Source organism: Anopheles arabiensis, chromosome 3 (genome assembly GCF_016920715.1).
Source record: "Anopheles arabiensis isolate DONGOLA chromosome 3, AaraD3, whole genome shotgun sequence".
Taxonomy (NCBI): domain Eukaryota; kingdom Metazoa; phylum Arthropoda; class Insecta; order Diptera; family Culicidae; genus Anopheles; species Anopheles arabiensis.
The window spans coordinates 20,391,754-20,410,063 of NC_053518.1; the positions used below are offsets into that span (position 1 = coordinate 20,391,754).

The window sequence follows — 18,310 nt, forward strand, 5'->3', positions numbered from 1 at the left end:
GAAAATTATTAGGCAGATCAGGATGATCTTAATAAAGATTGGTAGGACGTTCTTTCCCTGAACGTCCTGGTATTACGGATCTCGTTCATATTTGTATAGGAGGAAATGAACGACCTGGTTTTGTAGGACGTTCTCATTTCGCCGGGTAGGACGATCTTTTTATGAAAGTCCTGATACTACGGTTCACGGTCATATTTGTATGGGGAAAATGAACGACCTGGCTTTATGTTTATTATTTCGACGTGTAGGACGTTATTTTCATGACCAACTCTTTACATTTTGATTTATAAAGAATCGATGAACGTAGTTCGTTCGTTCTTTAGGATGAATTGAATGAATCGTACAGTTCTGGTTCTTGGGGCACACCTCTACTGTATAGGCTGGCATGACCATGTAGGTTGTTACGCCAAGAAGAAGAATAAGAAGGAGCTGAAGCTCTATGAATCTTGATTAATGACTCTGTGGAGATTCAAGAATCTTTGTAACCGAGATTCAGATTCATTGAATTATTGAAAAGATTCATTCCGATTCATGAACCTAGTACTATGATTGATTTAGTAGTGAGAGTTATGATTTACCCAACACTAGTACAAACGAGGAAGTGTAGGACGGGATGCACTTTTCACATAGAACAATCAATGAATTTAGCTTTATTTGTTAGTCTAACGTATGAGGTAGAGTTTCATAAATAACAGACAACCTAAAAATAAAAAAAAACTCAAAATGCTCCACAGTTTGTCAAATAGTTCAGCATTTCGCTTGATGCAACAGCTTCTCGCGAAAAGATTTCATTTGCTGTGCTATTCCCGGCATCAGGTAATCCGACAAACACTCCTCCTCCTCCTTACGCGCCTTCGTTCCAGCGCAGCCTCGTTGCGGCGGCCTGGCGTGGGCATAATAGTTGAACCGTTCCAGCTGCACCTCGTCACCGTCCGCCGGAAGGCTGGAGCGACTGTTGAGGAACATTACCAGCCCACCGTCCAGCGGGCAGGTCGGGACGGTCGCAAAGAATAGCTGCAGCACCTTTTCCGTTATCGTTAGCCGGTAGTACTCTTTCTTCGGTTCTTTGGAACCGTAGCGAAACTTCCCCGCGTGCTGTAGCGCTGCTAGCAGGGCTTCGGCGCCCTTACCGCCCGCGGACAGACCGAGCAGCTGGCAGGCGTGCTGATCACGCACCGGGACGGAAAAGATGCCATCGCAGGGAGGATTTACGTTCACCGTGAGCGGATTGTGCTGCAGCACGTTGCACTGTGGCCAGATGGTGGGATATTTGGTGTACCGTACGGACTGGATGTTGATGTGGGTTAGCAGCATGAAGTGTGCGGAGGAGCCGGACACTTTCGTTGTGGCAAGCGGGATGCACGGCGGTGCTCGGTGGCGAGATCTGTGCGGTTCGAGCGAAATGTACCGGCCGATGCGCGGTGGGCTGATCGTGACCTGTTCCTCCTTTATTGCTCGATTTCCTCTGCAATGATTAAGACAGTGGGAAAGAGAATCGAATTAGTATTTGCAGTTTCTTTTGCATCCCCGGGGAGGCTGGGCTGCATCGTACCTACCCTCCAGCGAGCTGTTGGATGTAATTTCGCTGCAGGACAGGAATACATCGTCCAGGACTACCGTTTGTCTGTTGGTCGCGAAGAGAGCGTTCGCTCGCGCCACGATCGGATCGAACGCTGCCGTCTCCACCTCGACCGTTCCGCCGACCGTGTTTAGATCTTCCGAATCGTTCACGTAGATGATATCCGCTTCCGGGGTGGGCAAAATTTGCACATCGTTTTCGTAGCCGGACGAATCGCCGCCGTGCGCTTCGACCTGGCTCAGTGCTTCCTGCTTGATGGTGAAGCTGTGCAAGGACGCATTGGGCGGTGTCGAGCCCGATCTCCCGGCAGGCTGTTGATCGTTTGCCACCTGAAACGGTGGTATGACCGAGCTGGCTTGGGACAGTGTTTGACCAGCGTTCGGCCTTATCGCAGCGATTGGTGGAGATAAATTGGAGGAGGCCGGTGTGAGGCCGGAAGCGAAGGGGTTTGGCGCAGCTAATGGCGGTATGGTTGTGCCGGACAGCTGCAGTGGATCCTGGGTGAGTGGAGGAGGCTCTTGGGCGAGCAGCGGCACCGTCTCTCTGTCGTAGGGCTGCTGGGATTGCGTTTGCTGGGTGGAGCTAGCGTACGGCACAAAGCTTAACGTGTCGGGCGTATCTTGGCTATGGGGAGCGTTCGAATCCTGCGACAACGGGGGTCGCAGTTCGCTCGGTACGGGGGCGTTGGACGCTATCGATACGAATACAATCGACTGATTGTTGTTACCAGCGTCGGGTGCATTATTCAACACATCCTGATCCCGAGGTTGCGTGTTTTCGATCGAGTTTATCGAACTGTCTGAGTCGTACTGAATACAGCCGGGTCGCGTGGGCACAACTGTGCGCAGGATGGGATCCTTCTTCTGCTGTTTTGCCTTTGGTTCGTTGCTACTGGTCGGCCGGGGCGGTTGAGAAGCTGTAGGGCGTCGTACTGCCGGTTGCGGAACCGGCACGGGTTTCGGTGGAGGACGAAGCTCTAGCGGTAAGCTATTGTTATTGCTCGCGGACACTATGGCTTGTCCTTTTTCCACTTTGCCCAGCGCCCATACTAGCGGTCCCTTTTCCGACAGTTCCTTCTGGTCCTGAGGGTTTAGAAAGTTTATTCCTTCGGGAAGCTGGTGGCGTGCGAACGTGTCCCGGTATAGATTGTAGTACTTTGCCACGTACTTATCGATCTTTTCCAGCGACAGCGACTGGTTTTTGCCCTTGTTTCGCTGCATATAGTTCTGAACGGTCCTCACGTAGATGTTGGTGTGCTTGGTGATGTATTCCAGCGTGTAAACCACCTCCCCTCTCTGCCGGCGTGTGCTGGGTTCGCGTAGGACAGCCGACAGTTCGTTGGAATGTGCGTTGGCGGCTTGTATAGCATGGGCAGGTATTACCACCATCTGATGGTTTTGGGGTACGTTTTCCGTGTTCGGTGCGTTCACTGGTTGGGCAGGTGCACCATCCTCTGCATCAGTTGTAATGTTTTCCACTTTTATATCCGCTTCCGTCAATTCAATCGCTTCGTGGATTGCTTCTTGCGTATCCTGTCTGTACGCGGAGCTGTCGTTCACGGGTGTAATGCAACGTTCGACCGAATCCATCCTAGGCGGTCTCGGCTGCTGCCCAGCAGCACCACCATCATCCCGGAAGTCAATGTTGCGCACCGCGTATTCAACAATTTCCTCCGGCTCGACGGCCACATTCAAGGGGAATTTGGAATAGTTCGCCACGCCGTACCTTTGGTTCAGATGATCGTCATCGAACCGCAGCAAACCCCACACCATACTGCGGCGCTTTTCGCTCGGTAGCCTCCACTCCTCGATCAGATCCTCCAGCACCATCGGCTGCCTCAGCGTCCAGCTGCCCTTGAGCGAGGAGTGATGCTTTACGAGCGAAAGGAACTTCCGGTCCTCGGTTTCGCGCTTCCGCTGGCACATCAGAATGTAGGTGGGAAGTTTCTGCAGCTTCGACGACCAGTGCTGAAAGTCGGCCTTTAGCTTCTGTAGTACCTGGGCCTGATGGTCGAGGGCACTGTTCCGTTGCGTCATGTCTACAAAGCAAAGCTGAGCGATTCCTGCCCCGGCTAGGGTTTGCTTGTGTTCCAACAGTGCTTGTGGCGACGTGAGTGGCATTTCGGTGGCCATACGAAACAAACCCTCGTGGTAGCGCGTGTCGAACCGCACCTCGTGCAGCGGCTCACGGATGCGCATCTTGGGCTGTTGCACGTAGAGCTCGTAACAGTGTGCCGCGTAAAGCTGCTGCGTTTTGGCACTGCGTTGTGGCATCTTTTTGGCCACGATCTCTTTAATGTTGGTGTGCTTTAGGAACAGTTCCCGTGCGTACGAATTCTCTGCCAATTGTTTGTTCCGCTCGGCAGTGGGTAAATTTCGCACGGAAGGCATCGTTTTCGGGGTGGATGGTTCCGGTCGGGGTCCTACATTGGCGGGTTTGGAGGGGCCTGGTTTTGTGGTTATCCTGGAAGTTGCCGGTGCACCTGACGTTCCCCTTGAGGGTCCTGGTTCCGGTGCGGCCTCTGACGAGCCGGTGGTCGGTACGCTTTGCCTTCGAGGAAGCAGTGTATGCTTCTGGGTATGCTGCCGTATGTTGGCCATTACCTCGCGGATGTCTCGCTGCGTACTGGAGCTCGATTGTTTCGATGAACCCGGTTGATTGGCCATGATTTGTTATTATTGTTTTCATTCACACACGCAACATTAAATTAAACATTTGCCCAGCAGCTATGGAATGTGCATTCGTTGAAATTGGCGCGCTGCTGGCAGTTGTTTACGAATTTGACAGCACACTGTGACCGCGCATCCTTACCCGGTCATCCTGTTTTGGCAAATTTTGATATGATAACAATTTTTATCCTGTTTTTACAGTCTTGATAAACTTTTGGACTAGTTGTTTGTTGCAAAAAGCTGAATGGTCAGTATTTCTTATTTTTATTCAGGTTTTAGCAGTAATATTTAACAAAATAAGCAACCAAAATAATGATTTTGATTTTTTAGTACACGTACCGATTTTCGGTTGTACTAAAATGCCCGTGGTTATAAGGTGATTTTGTTCATCAATCCCAGTAGACGCTGCAGCGATTTGGTTGTACATTTTGGCTATTGAAATGGTTCAGTTTGTTCGTCACTTCCTTCCAATATAGTTCTCTTGGTCAAGTAATGCAAATAGTTCAGTGTTCTGTGTCGTGGAGTTATTGAGTTTAGCAATTGATTTGCTTCATGAAAGGTAGCAACAAATGATGCTGACTTTGGCGTAACTGCAGAAGCTTCCACTGGACGGGGAAGGTAAGTTCATATCTAATTATTAATACTCATTAATTATATGCTGCAATTACAATCGTTTTTGGGCTGCTGCAAGACCATCCTGAACTTCTGATACTGAACTGTTATTGGTCTTGGAACTGATTCTATAGAATTATAAGGCTCCAGTTTAAGGGAATTTGCTCGAATTCCCGATTATTCGTGCTCGAAAATGTCAATTGGGTAAACCCTTACCAGTTGTGGCACTCTGGCAAGAATCCACACTAGTCCTGGAACTATTCTTGTACCCATACAGATCCTGGAACATATCCTGACCTCATAATGGTCCTGGAGCTAAAACTGAACCTATAAGTTTCGGAACTTATCGCTAATTCATATAGATCCTGGAACTGATCTTCAACCGTTCCTAGGCAGTATCATTTCCGGTCCTGGAATCGATCGCAAATCGCGAACCCTATTCATATCCAGGAACTGATTAACTACTTACTCCGATACATGAGCTATTTCCGCCACCATACTGGAAAATGCACCATTCACGGCAGCAGTTGCTCAGTTACTTGAAAAACTCATCCTAGAGGTTTAGCCATCCTAGTAGCCAGGAAGTAGCAAAACTAATGCACATTACCCCTTATCAGAATGTGTTTATAGAGATGTTCTAGTTATAGTAATAGAGATGGCTACGAAGTCTTATCGGTCACGGGACCTAATGAACCACGGGTGATCTCTGCGATTAATTTGAATACCTAGCTGATATCTGCTTCTACCTACTGCCACTAATCGTATGTTGTACTTACAATTATTCCCGCTCCCCACACCGACATGGTTCCTGGCTGTTCCTTTATCGTACTTACCATTACAGCCGCCACAGGTTACGAAACCCCGGGATGCGTAGACATACCGCTTAAAACAAATTAAGAACACAGTTTTATTTTCTTATTAACATCTCCCTCACATTCTCTCTTCACATTTATTCCTTTTTTATTGTTGGTTGTTGGTTTGTTTTTCAGATTGCCGCATATCATCCAGTTGCTTGCCTAAACTTACAAGGTTAATCGCATTTGTTGCAGTGAGTGTGTAATATACTTTCTTGCTTTTGTTTCGATCGATTAAGTTTCAGTTCGGCGTAGTACAAGTAGCTTTTACATCGCTATGCCATGGCCATGGTTGTGATGCATTTATTTGCCAATTTTGTTCGTCTCCTTCATCTGTGGCTGTGTGCTGTTTCTTTGTTCATTTTTTGTTCTACTGCTCATGGGCAACAGTTGCCCAAGCTTCCTTCTTTTGCTAACTGGTGAAAAATTATGCTTACATGTTAACCAGCCCTTAGTGTGCGCTTGTTTTACTTTTCTTGCTTTCTTTTCTTTGAAGCGTGTTGGACTTTCGTGTTTGTGGAGGAGATGCATTCTCAGCGCCCTCGGGGTTTTGTGGAGCACCATTCTATTAGCGCGAATACGGGATGGGGGACGCGTCAACTATTGTGGTGTGTGTGGAGTGTTTTAATGATTCTTTTGTTAGATCTAGCCGCCTGGCTGTAGTATACCTTTTGCTTTGGCGTGTCACATTAAGTTGTTATCGTTGCACACCGTTTGGTCTAGGTTTCACCCTTCTGCTGCAGGCTTTTACAGATAGCGGAGCAACAAAATTATTGTGGTGTACTTCATTGTCGCCTGCTTTGGCTGTAAAAAGGCGAACTCGCGAAGGGAGTGGTTGGGATGTTGGTTTGTAGTTGGACATTATCAGTAATTTGAAATTATCAGTTGGACTTTTCCACCAGGTGTGTCTTTGCTTACTGGTTTCCTATCGTTTTGCACTACCCGGCTAAATAACTAAATCCTGTGTACGGGCCACTTTTTCTGGTGCTTATGTACTTGGTGCATAACCTAGAAGTAACTCATCATAGCGACGTACCGCAATGAAAGCACGATCTGCACAAAATAAGCTGAAACAAGAGCTGTTCTCTCCGCTTCTGCTACTGCTTCGCCAATATTTACTTCAGTTTGATTTTATTTCTTTATGTTTTTGGAAGCTATCGCTTATGCGTGATCTTTTCCGTGATCGTACTTTACTATACTTTACGTTCTGGCTGTTGCAGCATGTTTATATGCCTATGACTTGCTGACAATGTTGAAACAGGCAGAAAATTTTACTTAACCAAATGCGCACACTTAAATAGCATTTAAATTTATTCGAGACTGAAATCTGATGCTGAAATCTATACAGAAAAATGTCAGCTTTTGTGTTTGGTTTTTTTCAATTTAGCTTATGGCGTCTTGCTGGAGTATCCCATCCCTAACGGTCACTTAAAGTTGTACAAATCTGGCTGCGTTCAACTCATTTCTATATTGCATCAATCGTGCGGCCCATATTCGCATCCATCTTGGAGACCTCCATCTTTTCTTCTTAGCACTCCTCCTCATCCTATAGTGTTGAGTGTGTATCTCGCGACTATTTGCAACTTGTCCGGCATTATTTGCTACCGATAGATTTGGTAGTAGCGTTTGTTGTTTCCTTTGTTTAGGTTCTCCCTCTCACTGCATCCCTTGATTTGTATGATTTGAATAAAAGTTCTAAACTTAGTTAACAATGCAATAGGTTTATTATCGTTTTGATTTTTGTGTTGCCTAGGGCCAAAAATCGCTGTCATAAATCCTTTCAAGTAGCGTCAACAAATTTATAATCAACTCCTATTGTGCATCAGAACGTAACGGGTACTCGTTTATAGAATCATCTGTGTGAACATAATGTACAAGGCTGTGGAAGGAGGGCACCGGGGACGTGCGCTTGCGCAGAGCGGGGTTTAAGAAAGGTTCGTTAGTTTGAACTTCTACTGCCTCGTGGCACGTGGCACTCTACAGTGTTTGCGTCTTTGATTTTATGTTGAGACATGACATTCTTTGGGTTTTTTTTTAAATTTATGTTTGTAGTTCTGGTTGATTACACGCTAATTAGACACGTAACAAATGTGGAAGTGGTTACGAGGGTTTGCGGGATGGTTTCGTTCGGTTTAGGGGAGACAGAACGGGTTGATCGTAAGAAAGGCATTTGAGCGTTTGAAACAATGTCAAATAATTGTTTAATACCAGATCATGTTGGCAACTGAAATGCTAGTCTGCAGGTGGGATTGCCTGCCTAGCTAGCCCACTAGAAGCACCACATCATCGAACCAGAACCAAGTAAATTGGCTCGCTCAAAATTAGCTCCTGGAAGTACCTCGTTACTGTTTGGTTTTTTAATCAATTAAATCTCTCGATGGCAAGCTTGTGTTTATGTGTGTATATGCAGTTTTGTGCTCTCCAATTAACCTTGGGCTTGGTGTTCGGTAGGAGTGTCTGTGTGTGATTGTGGTTTCTCCCCAATTTTTACACCAATCTGATAAATAGCGTTACGCTGGCACACAATCTGCAGGATGCCCTCTTGTTCCACGCTAAAGTAACTCCGATTTTGTGAGTGTGTATGTTTGTGTGTGTGTGTGTATTTTGTTTATTCAGAAGGCTGCCATGAGAAGTTGCTCAATTTATACACGTTAAAAATATATATACTTGTTCAATACATTGTAGTTTGGTTTGTTTGTTTGTTTGTTTTTTTTTACACAATCCGATGGCGATATGTAGAGCTAGACACTAGACATGTTTCTTTTTTTTCTGTTGTTGTTTAAATACTTTAATTATCATGATTTCCATAGCAACAAGCCATGACGGTATGAAGAATACTTCAAAAGCTATCAAAGCGATAAATCAATAGACACATCACCGAGCAGCCTCTGCTCTGCTCTCAATGCAAGGAAAAGTAGCCATTTTGCCTGCGGTTTGTGGTTTGCTCCTGTCGCCGCGGCCGCCTCACGTCTGCGCGATCGCGACTACGATCGAGAGGGTTTTTTGTTGGATTTGCTTCTTAGCGGGTGGCGCGGTAGCCTTTGATGTTTGCCGATAGCATCGTCTATCGTGTGCTCTTATCGGTATCATTCTTCCTGTAATCAAACCTGTGCTCCGCCATACTCACGCGCAGGCTTTCGATTCTCTTCCTCTCTACTGGGGTGTTTGTTGTATATAAGTCTATATAGCAGGCAAGGAAAACGGGGGGGAAATGAGTGGTTCTACTACATACGCTAGCAGCGAGACACGGGGCGTGAATGGGGGTGGCGGGGGTTTTCCTTCTTCACCTCTGCATCGTACTCTACTGTCCTAACTTCGCTGGACTTAACACTAGCTCCGGTTCGGTTTTGTTGGAGCTGACCGATGGCGCGTGCAGCAGCGTGGTGGAAGCCGCCGTCGTGATCGTATTGGTTCCGTGCGCGGTCGGCTCCGCGTGCTGCGTGAAAGGCGGTGGCGAGTAGATGTAGTTGCTGCTGCTGCTGCTGCTGTTGCTGTGGTAGTGGGGCGAAACGGACGACGGCATGAAGCCGGGCAGCGGCGAGGAAGTGGATGACGATCGGTAACCGCCGGCTACCGACGACGACGGCAGGTACGACGTCGATGGCAGTGGCGAAAGCTGACCCGGCAGTAGCGTGCTGCCGGCGAAACTGACCGTCGGCCCGCCGGCACTACCGGCCGTTGAGCTGGCGGTGGCGGCGGCGGCTGGAAGCGTTAGCAGATTGCCGGGCGTGGTGCTGCTCGTGGCGGTTTTGTTGCCCGACTGCCCCGCACCGTGCACGGCGGACCCGTTCGCGGACAGGGTAGGAACGGTGAGCGTACCGCCGGGCGTCCGGGTCGGTGGGGTTGCGTTCGCCGCCTTCGTCGGGGAGCTCAGCGGCGTTGGGCCGATGATCATAAGAGACGTTTCCATCAGCAGGCTCGACGGTTCGCTGGGTGCCGTGTTGTGGCCGGCTGCTCCGCTGTACGCCGAGCTCTGCAGCTCTCGGGCCGGCTTCTGCTGATGCACGGAGGTGCGCTGGCGACGCAGTTTGCTGTCCTTGCGCTGGTGGCTCGTGCCACTGCTCGGCGAGTGGGACTGCTCGTCGTCTTGGTCTTCGCCGGTCAGATCTATCACCTGCGTGTCGGACGCATGGTGCTGGGCGGCCGCCTGCTTTCGATGCGAATCGTCCTCCCCGTCCGATATGCTCACGATCGCAGCCTCGTCCTTGCGCGATTCTAGCTTCTTCAGCTCTAAAGGTGGTTCTGTGGAAGGGGTTCAAATGGGTTGATATTGTATGATTGTTTATAACATTTTGTGTGATTGGCTAGGATGTAGTTTGTATAAGGTTCTTTCATGTTCTTTCAGTCATGCATGCCATCAAGAAATTCTGGAGTTAAAGCCTCGACAGTACTGTGATTTCCAATACCTAATAAATATCGTTAATCACGATATTAAAAAAAATCAAGTTTTGCAAGAACTAAGCAACTTGTGTATCTGAATAACAATAATAACTCAAGATTCATGAATCAAAGAATCTGATTTATTCGCAAATCCTAAATCTTAAGACACAGGAGCTGTATCAGGCTTATATTCTTTGTTCTGGAAATTGGAAATCAATTCAGACTCATCAGTCATTGAAATTAATCGCAGAACATTAATTGAATATTCTTGAGAAGATGTATGAATCACCACAATCAAGATTTACATAGCTTGAGATTTACTGATGATTGATGATTGATGTGAATGATTTTGGTCCGAATTCAGTATAGCTTAAAATACAGACTTTGGCCAACTAACCCAATTTCCAACGGATCTCCAAAAAACCCCAAAATAACATTACAGGGTTTCGAATCATATAATGGACTACTTGATCCACTCGGTGGAATGTTTCAAATGGTTAGGGGATGTGTGCAATGTTGCTATGGAGGTTTGCAAGCATATAGGGGAATTTGTCAAACGCTTAGGAGAAGTGTGCAAAACAGCTATGGAGTTTTGCATCTAGCTATGGAGCGCTCGGTTGTAGAGCTGTAGAAATTAAACCTAGATTTTTTCAAAAAGCACCACGTGATGATTTTAATGTTTGAGGTGATTAAACACATGTTTTAGGATCATCAGAAGGAAATAGTGGTTAATCCGTAATAATATTTATTCGGATTAATTTTTCACTACGTCGTATCCGATTCAACATCCTATTCTACTATTTCTTTACATCATCAACATTTTCACAAGTATTTAAACATGATGATTCTTGAGGGTATTGTAAAGTTTTAAAAGAAATCGTTTGACATAGGCTTTAGTATTTTCTGGAATTTCAGGCTGGTTCTTAGTTGGTTCTAAATTTAACGCGAGTGATTAAAGAAGGGGGGGGGGTAATTTGATTACTAGGTGGGAGGACTATGATGGACATTATTTGAATATGCCTGTTTAAATATGAGGAAAAATGTTGCCGCAAAGAAGAAATAGTAGAGTAGAGAATGTAACACAGAATATTGTTTAAATAGCAAATTCGACTTAAAATTTAAGTATTATGTTGCATGACAATACCAGAAACATATGTTTAATCACCCCAAACATTTAAATCATCACGTGGTGCTTTTTAAAAAATGCTAGGATTAATTTCTACAGCGCTACATCCGAGCGCTCCATAGCTAGATGCAAAACTCCATAGCTGTTTTGCACACTTCTCCTAAGCGTTTGACAAATTCCCCTATATGCTTGCAAACCTCCATAGCAACGTTGCATACATCCCCTAACCATTTGAAACATTCCACCGAGTGGATCAAGTAGTCCATTATATGATTCGAAACCCTGTATCCAAGTGTTCTTACCTTCTAATTTCTCCGGTTCTTTGATAATAGGAACGATTCGGTTCGATGACACCTTTTGCTCATTCTGCAGAAAGAGCGACGTGGTTGCGATCTGCCGCAGTGCCTCCACACCTTCGTAGGTTTTGGTTTTGACGATAGATTTAGGATATATCTGAGGCTGTTTAGTCTGGTTTAAAATGGAATTAGAAAAAATGGTGCAGAAAAAAACCCCAAATTAGATTCAATGACAGGCTTCTTAGTGGATGGTTCACTTCTTCCCTACCGGTATGTGAGGTCCGCGTGCTATCGATACTCGTTTACTGTCGCCTCGTAACAGGGAAGTTCTATGATCTGCGTCTATCTTGGCGTTTTTCTTATCTCGCGCTCTACGACTAGATGATATACAATGGGATGGGCATATACAAAACAGGATACGTAATGTACAACATAATAAGCCGAGACCTGAAAGAAAAAGTCGAATTACGCGGTTAAAAAAAGAGTTGTAAAAGTATTGAAGCAAATTGTAAATCCAACCCACCAATTAACGATGGCCCGATTAGTCTTAGTTCAACCGTTTTGAATCCTTTCTCGCCAGTACCGACGAATGCTATCACTAAACCGATTGCTATGGTACCTAAACCTACGTATAGGAAGGCATTGGCGAATGAACTGGGTCCTCTGAGTACGCCGAGTAGGTCTTCATCGTCCGAGGAGCCACCTAACGATGAGTCTTGTATCTGGAAGGTGGCAAAAAAGAGGGGGCAAAAATGGTGTTACATGGTGCTGCGTGATTTGTGGACAACCTGCTGGCCCCGGCGCTCTCTTACTCGATTCCGTTTGACCCATCGTCGATGGCAGGAGGCGGGTGTTTCCTGTACGCTGCAACGTCTTCCTCTTTCTAACCATGCTGCACGACCTTGGGCACACTGTGGCACACGGTTTGGTACGGGGACGAAGAATACAGAACAGAAAGGTAAAGCTCACATTAGAACAGTGAAAATGTGTGGGAGTATTTAAGGGGGTAGATTGTTTGGGGAAGTTGAAGGGATTTTTTCATGGAGGAAGTAAAGATACATCTTATATTGTTGGTTTGGTTTCCTTTTCATTTTTTGTGAAAGGTCATAATCGTTCGTAGCAAGTCGTAGCAGCATACTGGTTTGTTAGCAATTGTTTTGTACATTTCTGAATACACTGTTGGCGTTTATTTTTTATTTTTACACGCTGATAGTATTCATTCATTCTTTGTTGCAAATTGTGTTTATTTTTCAGCAGTACGTGTCTCTGAACTACATTTTGTCCTCTTTACAATCACGATCGATCATGATCGTGTACCGTTTCGGATCGTTTGTCGGGGGTGGAGTTAAGGAAATTGAGGATAAGTAGCTTACCTAGAATGGTGGAAGATAGAGAGTGCAGAAAGAAGTTTTGTGCGCGTTTTGGCGTGGCCCACACACATACAGGCGACACAGTAATGGCGAGTGTTTTTACTTAAACATTAGTTACTTGAACAGTTACTTGCATTTTTTGTGAAGAAAATATTGCTAGCATAATACAGCACACGACACTACAGAGCTTTTGGAAGCAAACAGGCATGACAGCACAACATTACCAACTACCAACTACGAACTATAAACGTTCAGCACACTACGTAAGCATTCCACAGAGAGCCTGCCTGAGTTGCAGAAGACACCCTCTACTTCTGTCGCGTGTTGCAGTTATCATTCGTGCTACTATCCCCTGGTTGCTTGCCTGGTTGTCCTTTCCGTGCCTTGCCGTGTGGTTAGTGTGCTGGTGCGTGTATTTGACTGTAGTGTGTTCCACTGTACTGTAATTCTCTGGTGATTTTGCAAAGTGTTGGTACGTATCAGTGTAGCATTGTTTGCGAGTAGCCGGTGCGCGCACGTTAGCATAACGAATGGGTAAAGTTTTTCCTATTGACGGATTTATCGTTCGCGAATTGATGGCGGTGGGTTGGTTTCCCAATCCTTTTAATCGTGATTTACACGCCAGTTACTTACCTCAGTGTGACGGCTCAGGGAACAAATGGGGCTTAATTGTGGTGTGTAGGGTGGTTGCGTTTGAGTACTCTTTTTCATTTTGTCACCCTCCCATAGCTAATGACCATTCGTGCATGTTATTGATATTTTACGTGATTTAAACAATTTGGTTCTAGAGTCAATGTTTTTAGGGACACATTGAACCAATTGAACCAGTTTCCAACTCTAATTCAGGTGAAACGATAAATGTCCGAGCCGTATGCAAAATGATAATATGCGTTTGTTGGACTAAATCTGTTCTTACCACGTAGAAAAATTCTTGAAATCCTCAAATGAAACTTTACTTTATGTGATTTGAGTCCTGAGTCTTTCCTGTACGGGTCCATTAAAATCGTAAAATAGGCTTAAAATGTCAATGGAATGGTTTCGAAATTATAGAATTAGCTTAAATAAGCATTCTTCCTTGATTGTCTGCTAATGATGACTGTATTGGAATGTTTTCAGACGAGCAGTGTTAAGTAACTCTTCTCAGTATAAAGAAGAACTTTAATTGACAAAAGATTTCTTTTTGCAGATTAATAGTTGACCTTATGAATGTATAATGTAACAATTCGTATAAAAGTTTTTCTAAGGAGAGAAGCTTTAAAGCGGATTTTTTATTCAATTTAACCTCACAGTTCAAATTACTCGAAGTGCCAATTCCGTCTGCCCTTGGAAATGAAGCGTCCGGCGAAACATCCATAAATAACGAATGTGTTCATGCATTTTAATTACTTCCTAATCACTTTAGCTTCTCGAAGCGCTGGACGCGTCCAGCTGGAAGGTCCAATTTCTAGTGTCAACCACGCGATACCCATCGTACTAGGGAACGAAAACGGCCGTAGTGGTTGCTGCCCAGCGAGACGAGAATGTGCTGCTCTACACATCATCATGTACTCCCCGAAGGATAGAAATTGGTTGTTAGTGCTCGCCGGAAGCTTCATCTCAGCTACCAGCATGGGGAGGAGGGCAACACATACGAGCACGAAACTGTTTCGTCACACACTGGTGCCAGAGACGACCACCAGTGCGCGATATGGAGATGCTGGATTACAACCAGACCCACCAGGCCAACCGGGGCTTGTCCGTGGCCTAATCGGGAAATGCGACGGTGACACTATCGCTACTATTGCCAGCGAAAGGCGTACGCTAATAACCGTAATCGTTTGTAATAATGACGATAAACGTAAACGTCAGCTAAAATTATGCATATTACGTTTCGCAGCCGCGGGAATGAGCTCTCAGCCGTTGGCGAGCAATATTTCGGCCGCTTTCGGAATTTTCAACTCCGTCCGTCGCGCTAGCTCGCCAACCTCGGACATTGTATCAGGTTGCGGGTTGCAGGCAAAAGCAGAACCGTTGGAAAGCTTTTGGATGGCTTCTGGACGGTGGAAAAGTGAATGGCAAATGGTTCTGTTGTGTCGCGTGTTACATACCGCCGCGGTACTGTCGTGTTGTGTCGGACAGTTCCTTGTGCTGGACGCTTAACACAACACACTGGACGAGAGCGCACAGAAGCGAACAGGCTAACAGTTTTTCCCTCCTGATTCCTGACCCATTGTTGCTTCCGTACGTTCACCCGACATTGGGTGTGAACGAAGGAATGGAAATGCTTTTTGGCACAACGGTATGATTAGAGAAAACTGTGTGGTGATTGGGCCTGGCGAGCAGCTGATTACTTTTGCCTGACAATTGTGATGGGGGCGTGCGGACCCGAGCAAACGCAAATCCAGTTCAGTCGTATTCGGACGCAATTTGAGATTTGGATTTCAGGCTAAGCGACCAAGCAGGGGGCTGTTGCTATAAATATTGGGCAAGTAATTTAATGATATTATGGCTGATACCCGGGTCTCCGGGTGAATGACCTGCTAATTGAAATTGCTGGAGTGTTCCGAATTCAGTGAGAGACAAGCTGAATCAAGCTAGAATAGTTTTAGCGGAAAAAATATGTCATTAAATTTATTCTTCAAGGAATAAAATAATTAGGCTAGTAAAAGAAATTCCCTCAATGTCCTTATGATACTGTTATTAATAAGGTATGTAAGTACATATCAGTAGATATGAAGATTTTTTGCGTTACTACCAAAAGGAGCTTATAAATACTTTATAACTAATCCATCACACGTAATCGACGTTACAGTTTTTATTAGTTTAGCAAAATAGTTTATTGACATGTATGTCCAGTCCAGTAATTTCTGTTTCAGAAATTCTCAGAAGAATTCTTGCTGAAATCAGCAAGCGACGAGCCCAGTTAAAAACCGTTATATGATCATCAAAATGGTTGATCGATAGTTGATTCATCAAGCTTTTGGCCTCTTGTAACAGGCCTAATGAGTGTTCGAATTTTGTATGAATTGATCCCCCACGTTAGAACGGACTGTTCCATGTTTCGTGCTAGCGTTAAGCGTTGGTTTCCAATTGGTTTGGTAGTCAGCTAAGACTTTGTGATTACGTGAAAATGCGCTAATGACAGTTAAATAAAAAAAAACTTGATAGATAATTGGACAAAAAATCGCAAGCGTTATAATTTCAAAATGGGTCTGTGTCTTACGTGGACGCTCTCAAACTTGTTATAAATCTTCAGTATATTAACATCATTTCCTTTATGTTAACCTCTTACTGGCTTGTATATGCGGCATGTACGCTTCGAAATTAGCTCTTTTATTGGCCTCGAGTGCATAAATTTTCTTTTCTTGCTTTTCCCGTTCCCGGTTTTCCAACCGTTTCTACGAAGTCGTCTTGTGTTCCCTCTCACAGCCAGATAGTTTCGATGAAAAAAGCACATTAATTTCCCTACTCCCCTTTTTTGAGAAGCGAACTTCCTTACAGTTGCTTCCGAACACACTGTGTGGTGTTGCCGGTGTTATTGTTTCCGGTCGTTATTCCGGCCTCCAAATCCGGCCGCCGGCACAACCTATTTAGCAAACGAAGCTCACCACAAACAGCTGTATGGTGGCTGTCCGATTCGGCGTGTGCCGTTTTCTGCAGCCTTTTAACATCGCCGAAGGGAGTCCACTTGCGTACCACAATATGTAGAGGGGAATGATGCCTTTTTTGCAAGCACAAGACCGCGGCAACAAGTGCTTCGGAGTGGCTCCGGGTCGTGGGGACGGTCTACGATGTGTGTGGTTTTATGTGCTATGAGCGCGCTCCCGTGTCACAACGCTCTAATGCAACCGGACGCAGATCGTTCGAGTGCCGTGCTCCCGATGTGTGTTTGTGCAGTAAATCGTGAAGACCTTGTTGGTTGGCCCGACCGGCCTAGCAACAAGTGGAGGTAGCCCTGCGGGCGAACGTGTAGCCCCGGGGGTCAGGACAAATAAAAACCCACCAGTCCGAGATAAAGCTGGCGCAAAGGTTTCAGTCAGGCGGAACGATCCCGCCGCCGGGCTACGGTGAAGCAGCACGCCCTGCAACAGGATTGTTTGCGTTCGCGAAAAACGAAGGGAGGAGAGGTTGTGCCGGGAGGGGAGCGAGCTCGAGATGGAGCCGAAATCGTTAAGAAACTATAGCGTGGCAGAGGTTTCGGTCAAGTCACTGATACCGCGGCATGCTGGCGTACGATGGTGAACGATAAAAGCTATCCATCCGCTTTAGCTTCACGAATAGTCGCTGCCGTTCGTGGACAGTTGCTTGTTTCAGGCAAGGTTTCAGCGCCGCTTCTTCACCGACGGTTGAGGATAGGAGGGTTTCTTCTCTTCCAGAAAAATTAGGTTCTTAGCTCTGCTCCACTCGGAACTTCCTCAACTTGGCGTACTTGGGTGAACCGCGGTAGATGCGGGGAATGATATATTAATTAGCTAGTGGTTGGCATTTTAAAAGCAACGCTTCGTGTGTTTCGGGCGATGGGAAGTCTGGGGCGTTTCGATAAGCATAGATTATTAGCTGAAACGATTATCTACATCTTAGATAAATACAATGGACGGAAATGTCTGTCTGAGCGAGGTGCTGTGTAATTACGTTTTAATGGTATAGCTTCATTAGGAGATACATTGTGGAGTTGTTTTAATTATTTTTTAATTAAAAGCGTTTAAAGTGCTTTGAAATTTTTGGCGGGCTTTGGTACTATAAGTTGTGCATTATTTCCTTGTCGTTAAACTGATGAATTTAAAGCCATCCTTTCATTTCGTTTAATTTTGACGACTATGTATCGAGTGTCTGATTATGCCATTTCCAGTGCAAGACTGTATTCTTGGAATGATTATCAAGTACTTAAAAAAACTATGGATATAAAACTTCTAGGGTCTATCAGAGTACCTGAAGACTTTTTTTCATATGTTATTTGACGTAAATTCTAAAGCCATCGTCTACAAGTCAACCCAGATTCTTGTAGATATGAGTGATTTGTAATCTTCCTTTATTTAAGCCTTCTAAAGTATCGAGAAGCATACGGAGGGCTCTTTTATTAGCCAAATGAGCCAGCCGAAGATCAAAATGATGGCAACTTCCAACTGACCGTTGTAATCAAATTGCAAAGATTAACTCAAGTCTGCTTTAGATCGATTTACGGAACGGTGGTCACACCATTGAACCTGCTTGACATACCGTTAAATATAAATATTCCGCTCATCGTTCGTGGTTTCGATTGGAACTAAATATCTGTGGCTGTGTTGACCTGAACACTTGCATTGAAGTGCATTGAAAAATCGAGTACGAATAAAACTCAATACAACACCACCTATCTATCCTATAGATAGCTAGAGACCACGCAATAGACCTATAGATTGTCGAATTCACCTCTGATAATCCGTTATATTCACCTATCTGTAGCAT

At 45.3% G+C, this 18,310-nt stretch overlaps 2 protein-coding genes across 5 annotated transcripts in view; both read right to left on the minus strand.

Annotated features, from left to right (window-relative positions):
* Window positions 1–614: 614 nt before the first annotated feature.
* On the minus strand, window positions 615–4,349 carry LOC120902023. 2 transcript variants are annotated; one of them, XM_040310466.1, is made up of 2 exons: window positions 1,553–4,349; window positions 615–1,465 (listed from the first exon to the last, which is right to left on the minus strand). In XM_040310466.1, the coding sequence occupies exons 1-2, from the start codon at window positions 4,243–4,245 to the stop codon at window positions 748–750; spliced, it is 3,411 nt and encodes a 1,136-aa protein (XP_040166400.1). In that variant the 5' UTR covers window positions 4,246–4,349; the 3' UTR covers window positions 615–747. The 2 variants fall into 2 exon arrangements, with proteins under 2 accessions (XP_040166400.1, XP_040166401.1); XM_040310467.1 differs by having other exon boundaries at window positions 1,329–1,465; window positions 1,557–4,349.
* A 2,737-nt stretch (window positions 4,350–7,086) lies between these two features.
* LOC120905096 overlaps window positions 7,087–18,310 on the minus strand; it is a 188,564-nt gene continuing 177,340 nt past the window's right edge. For 2 of the 3 annotated variants that reach the window (XM_040315795.1, XM_040315796.1), the window contains exons 5-9: window positions 12,329–12,427; window positions 12,040–12,238; window positions 11,785–11,963; window positions 11,523–11,688; window positions 7,087–9,956 (exon numbers count right to left, since the gene is read on the minus strand). In XM_040315795.1, the coding sequence (XP_040171729.1) occupies window positions 9,016–9,956; window positions 11,523–11,688; window positions 11,785–11,963; window positions 12,040–12,238; window positions 12,329–12,427 (1,584 nt within the window). In that variant the 3' untranslated portion in view covers window positions 7,087–9,015. The remainder of the gene's footprint in view (window positions 9,957–11,522; window positions 11,689–11,784; window positions 11,964–12,039; window positions 12,239–12,328; window positions 12,428–18,310) is intronic. The other variant, XM_040315797.1, reaches the window with a different exon arrangement.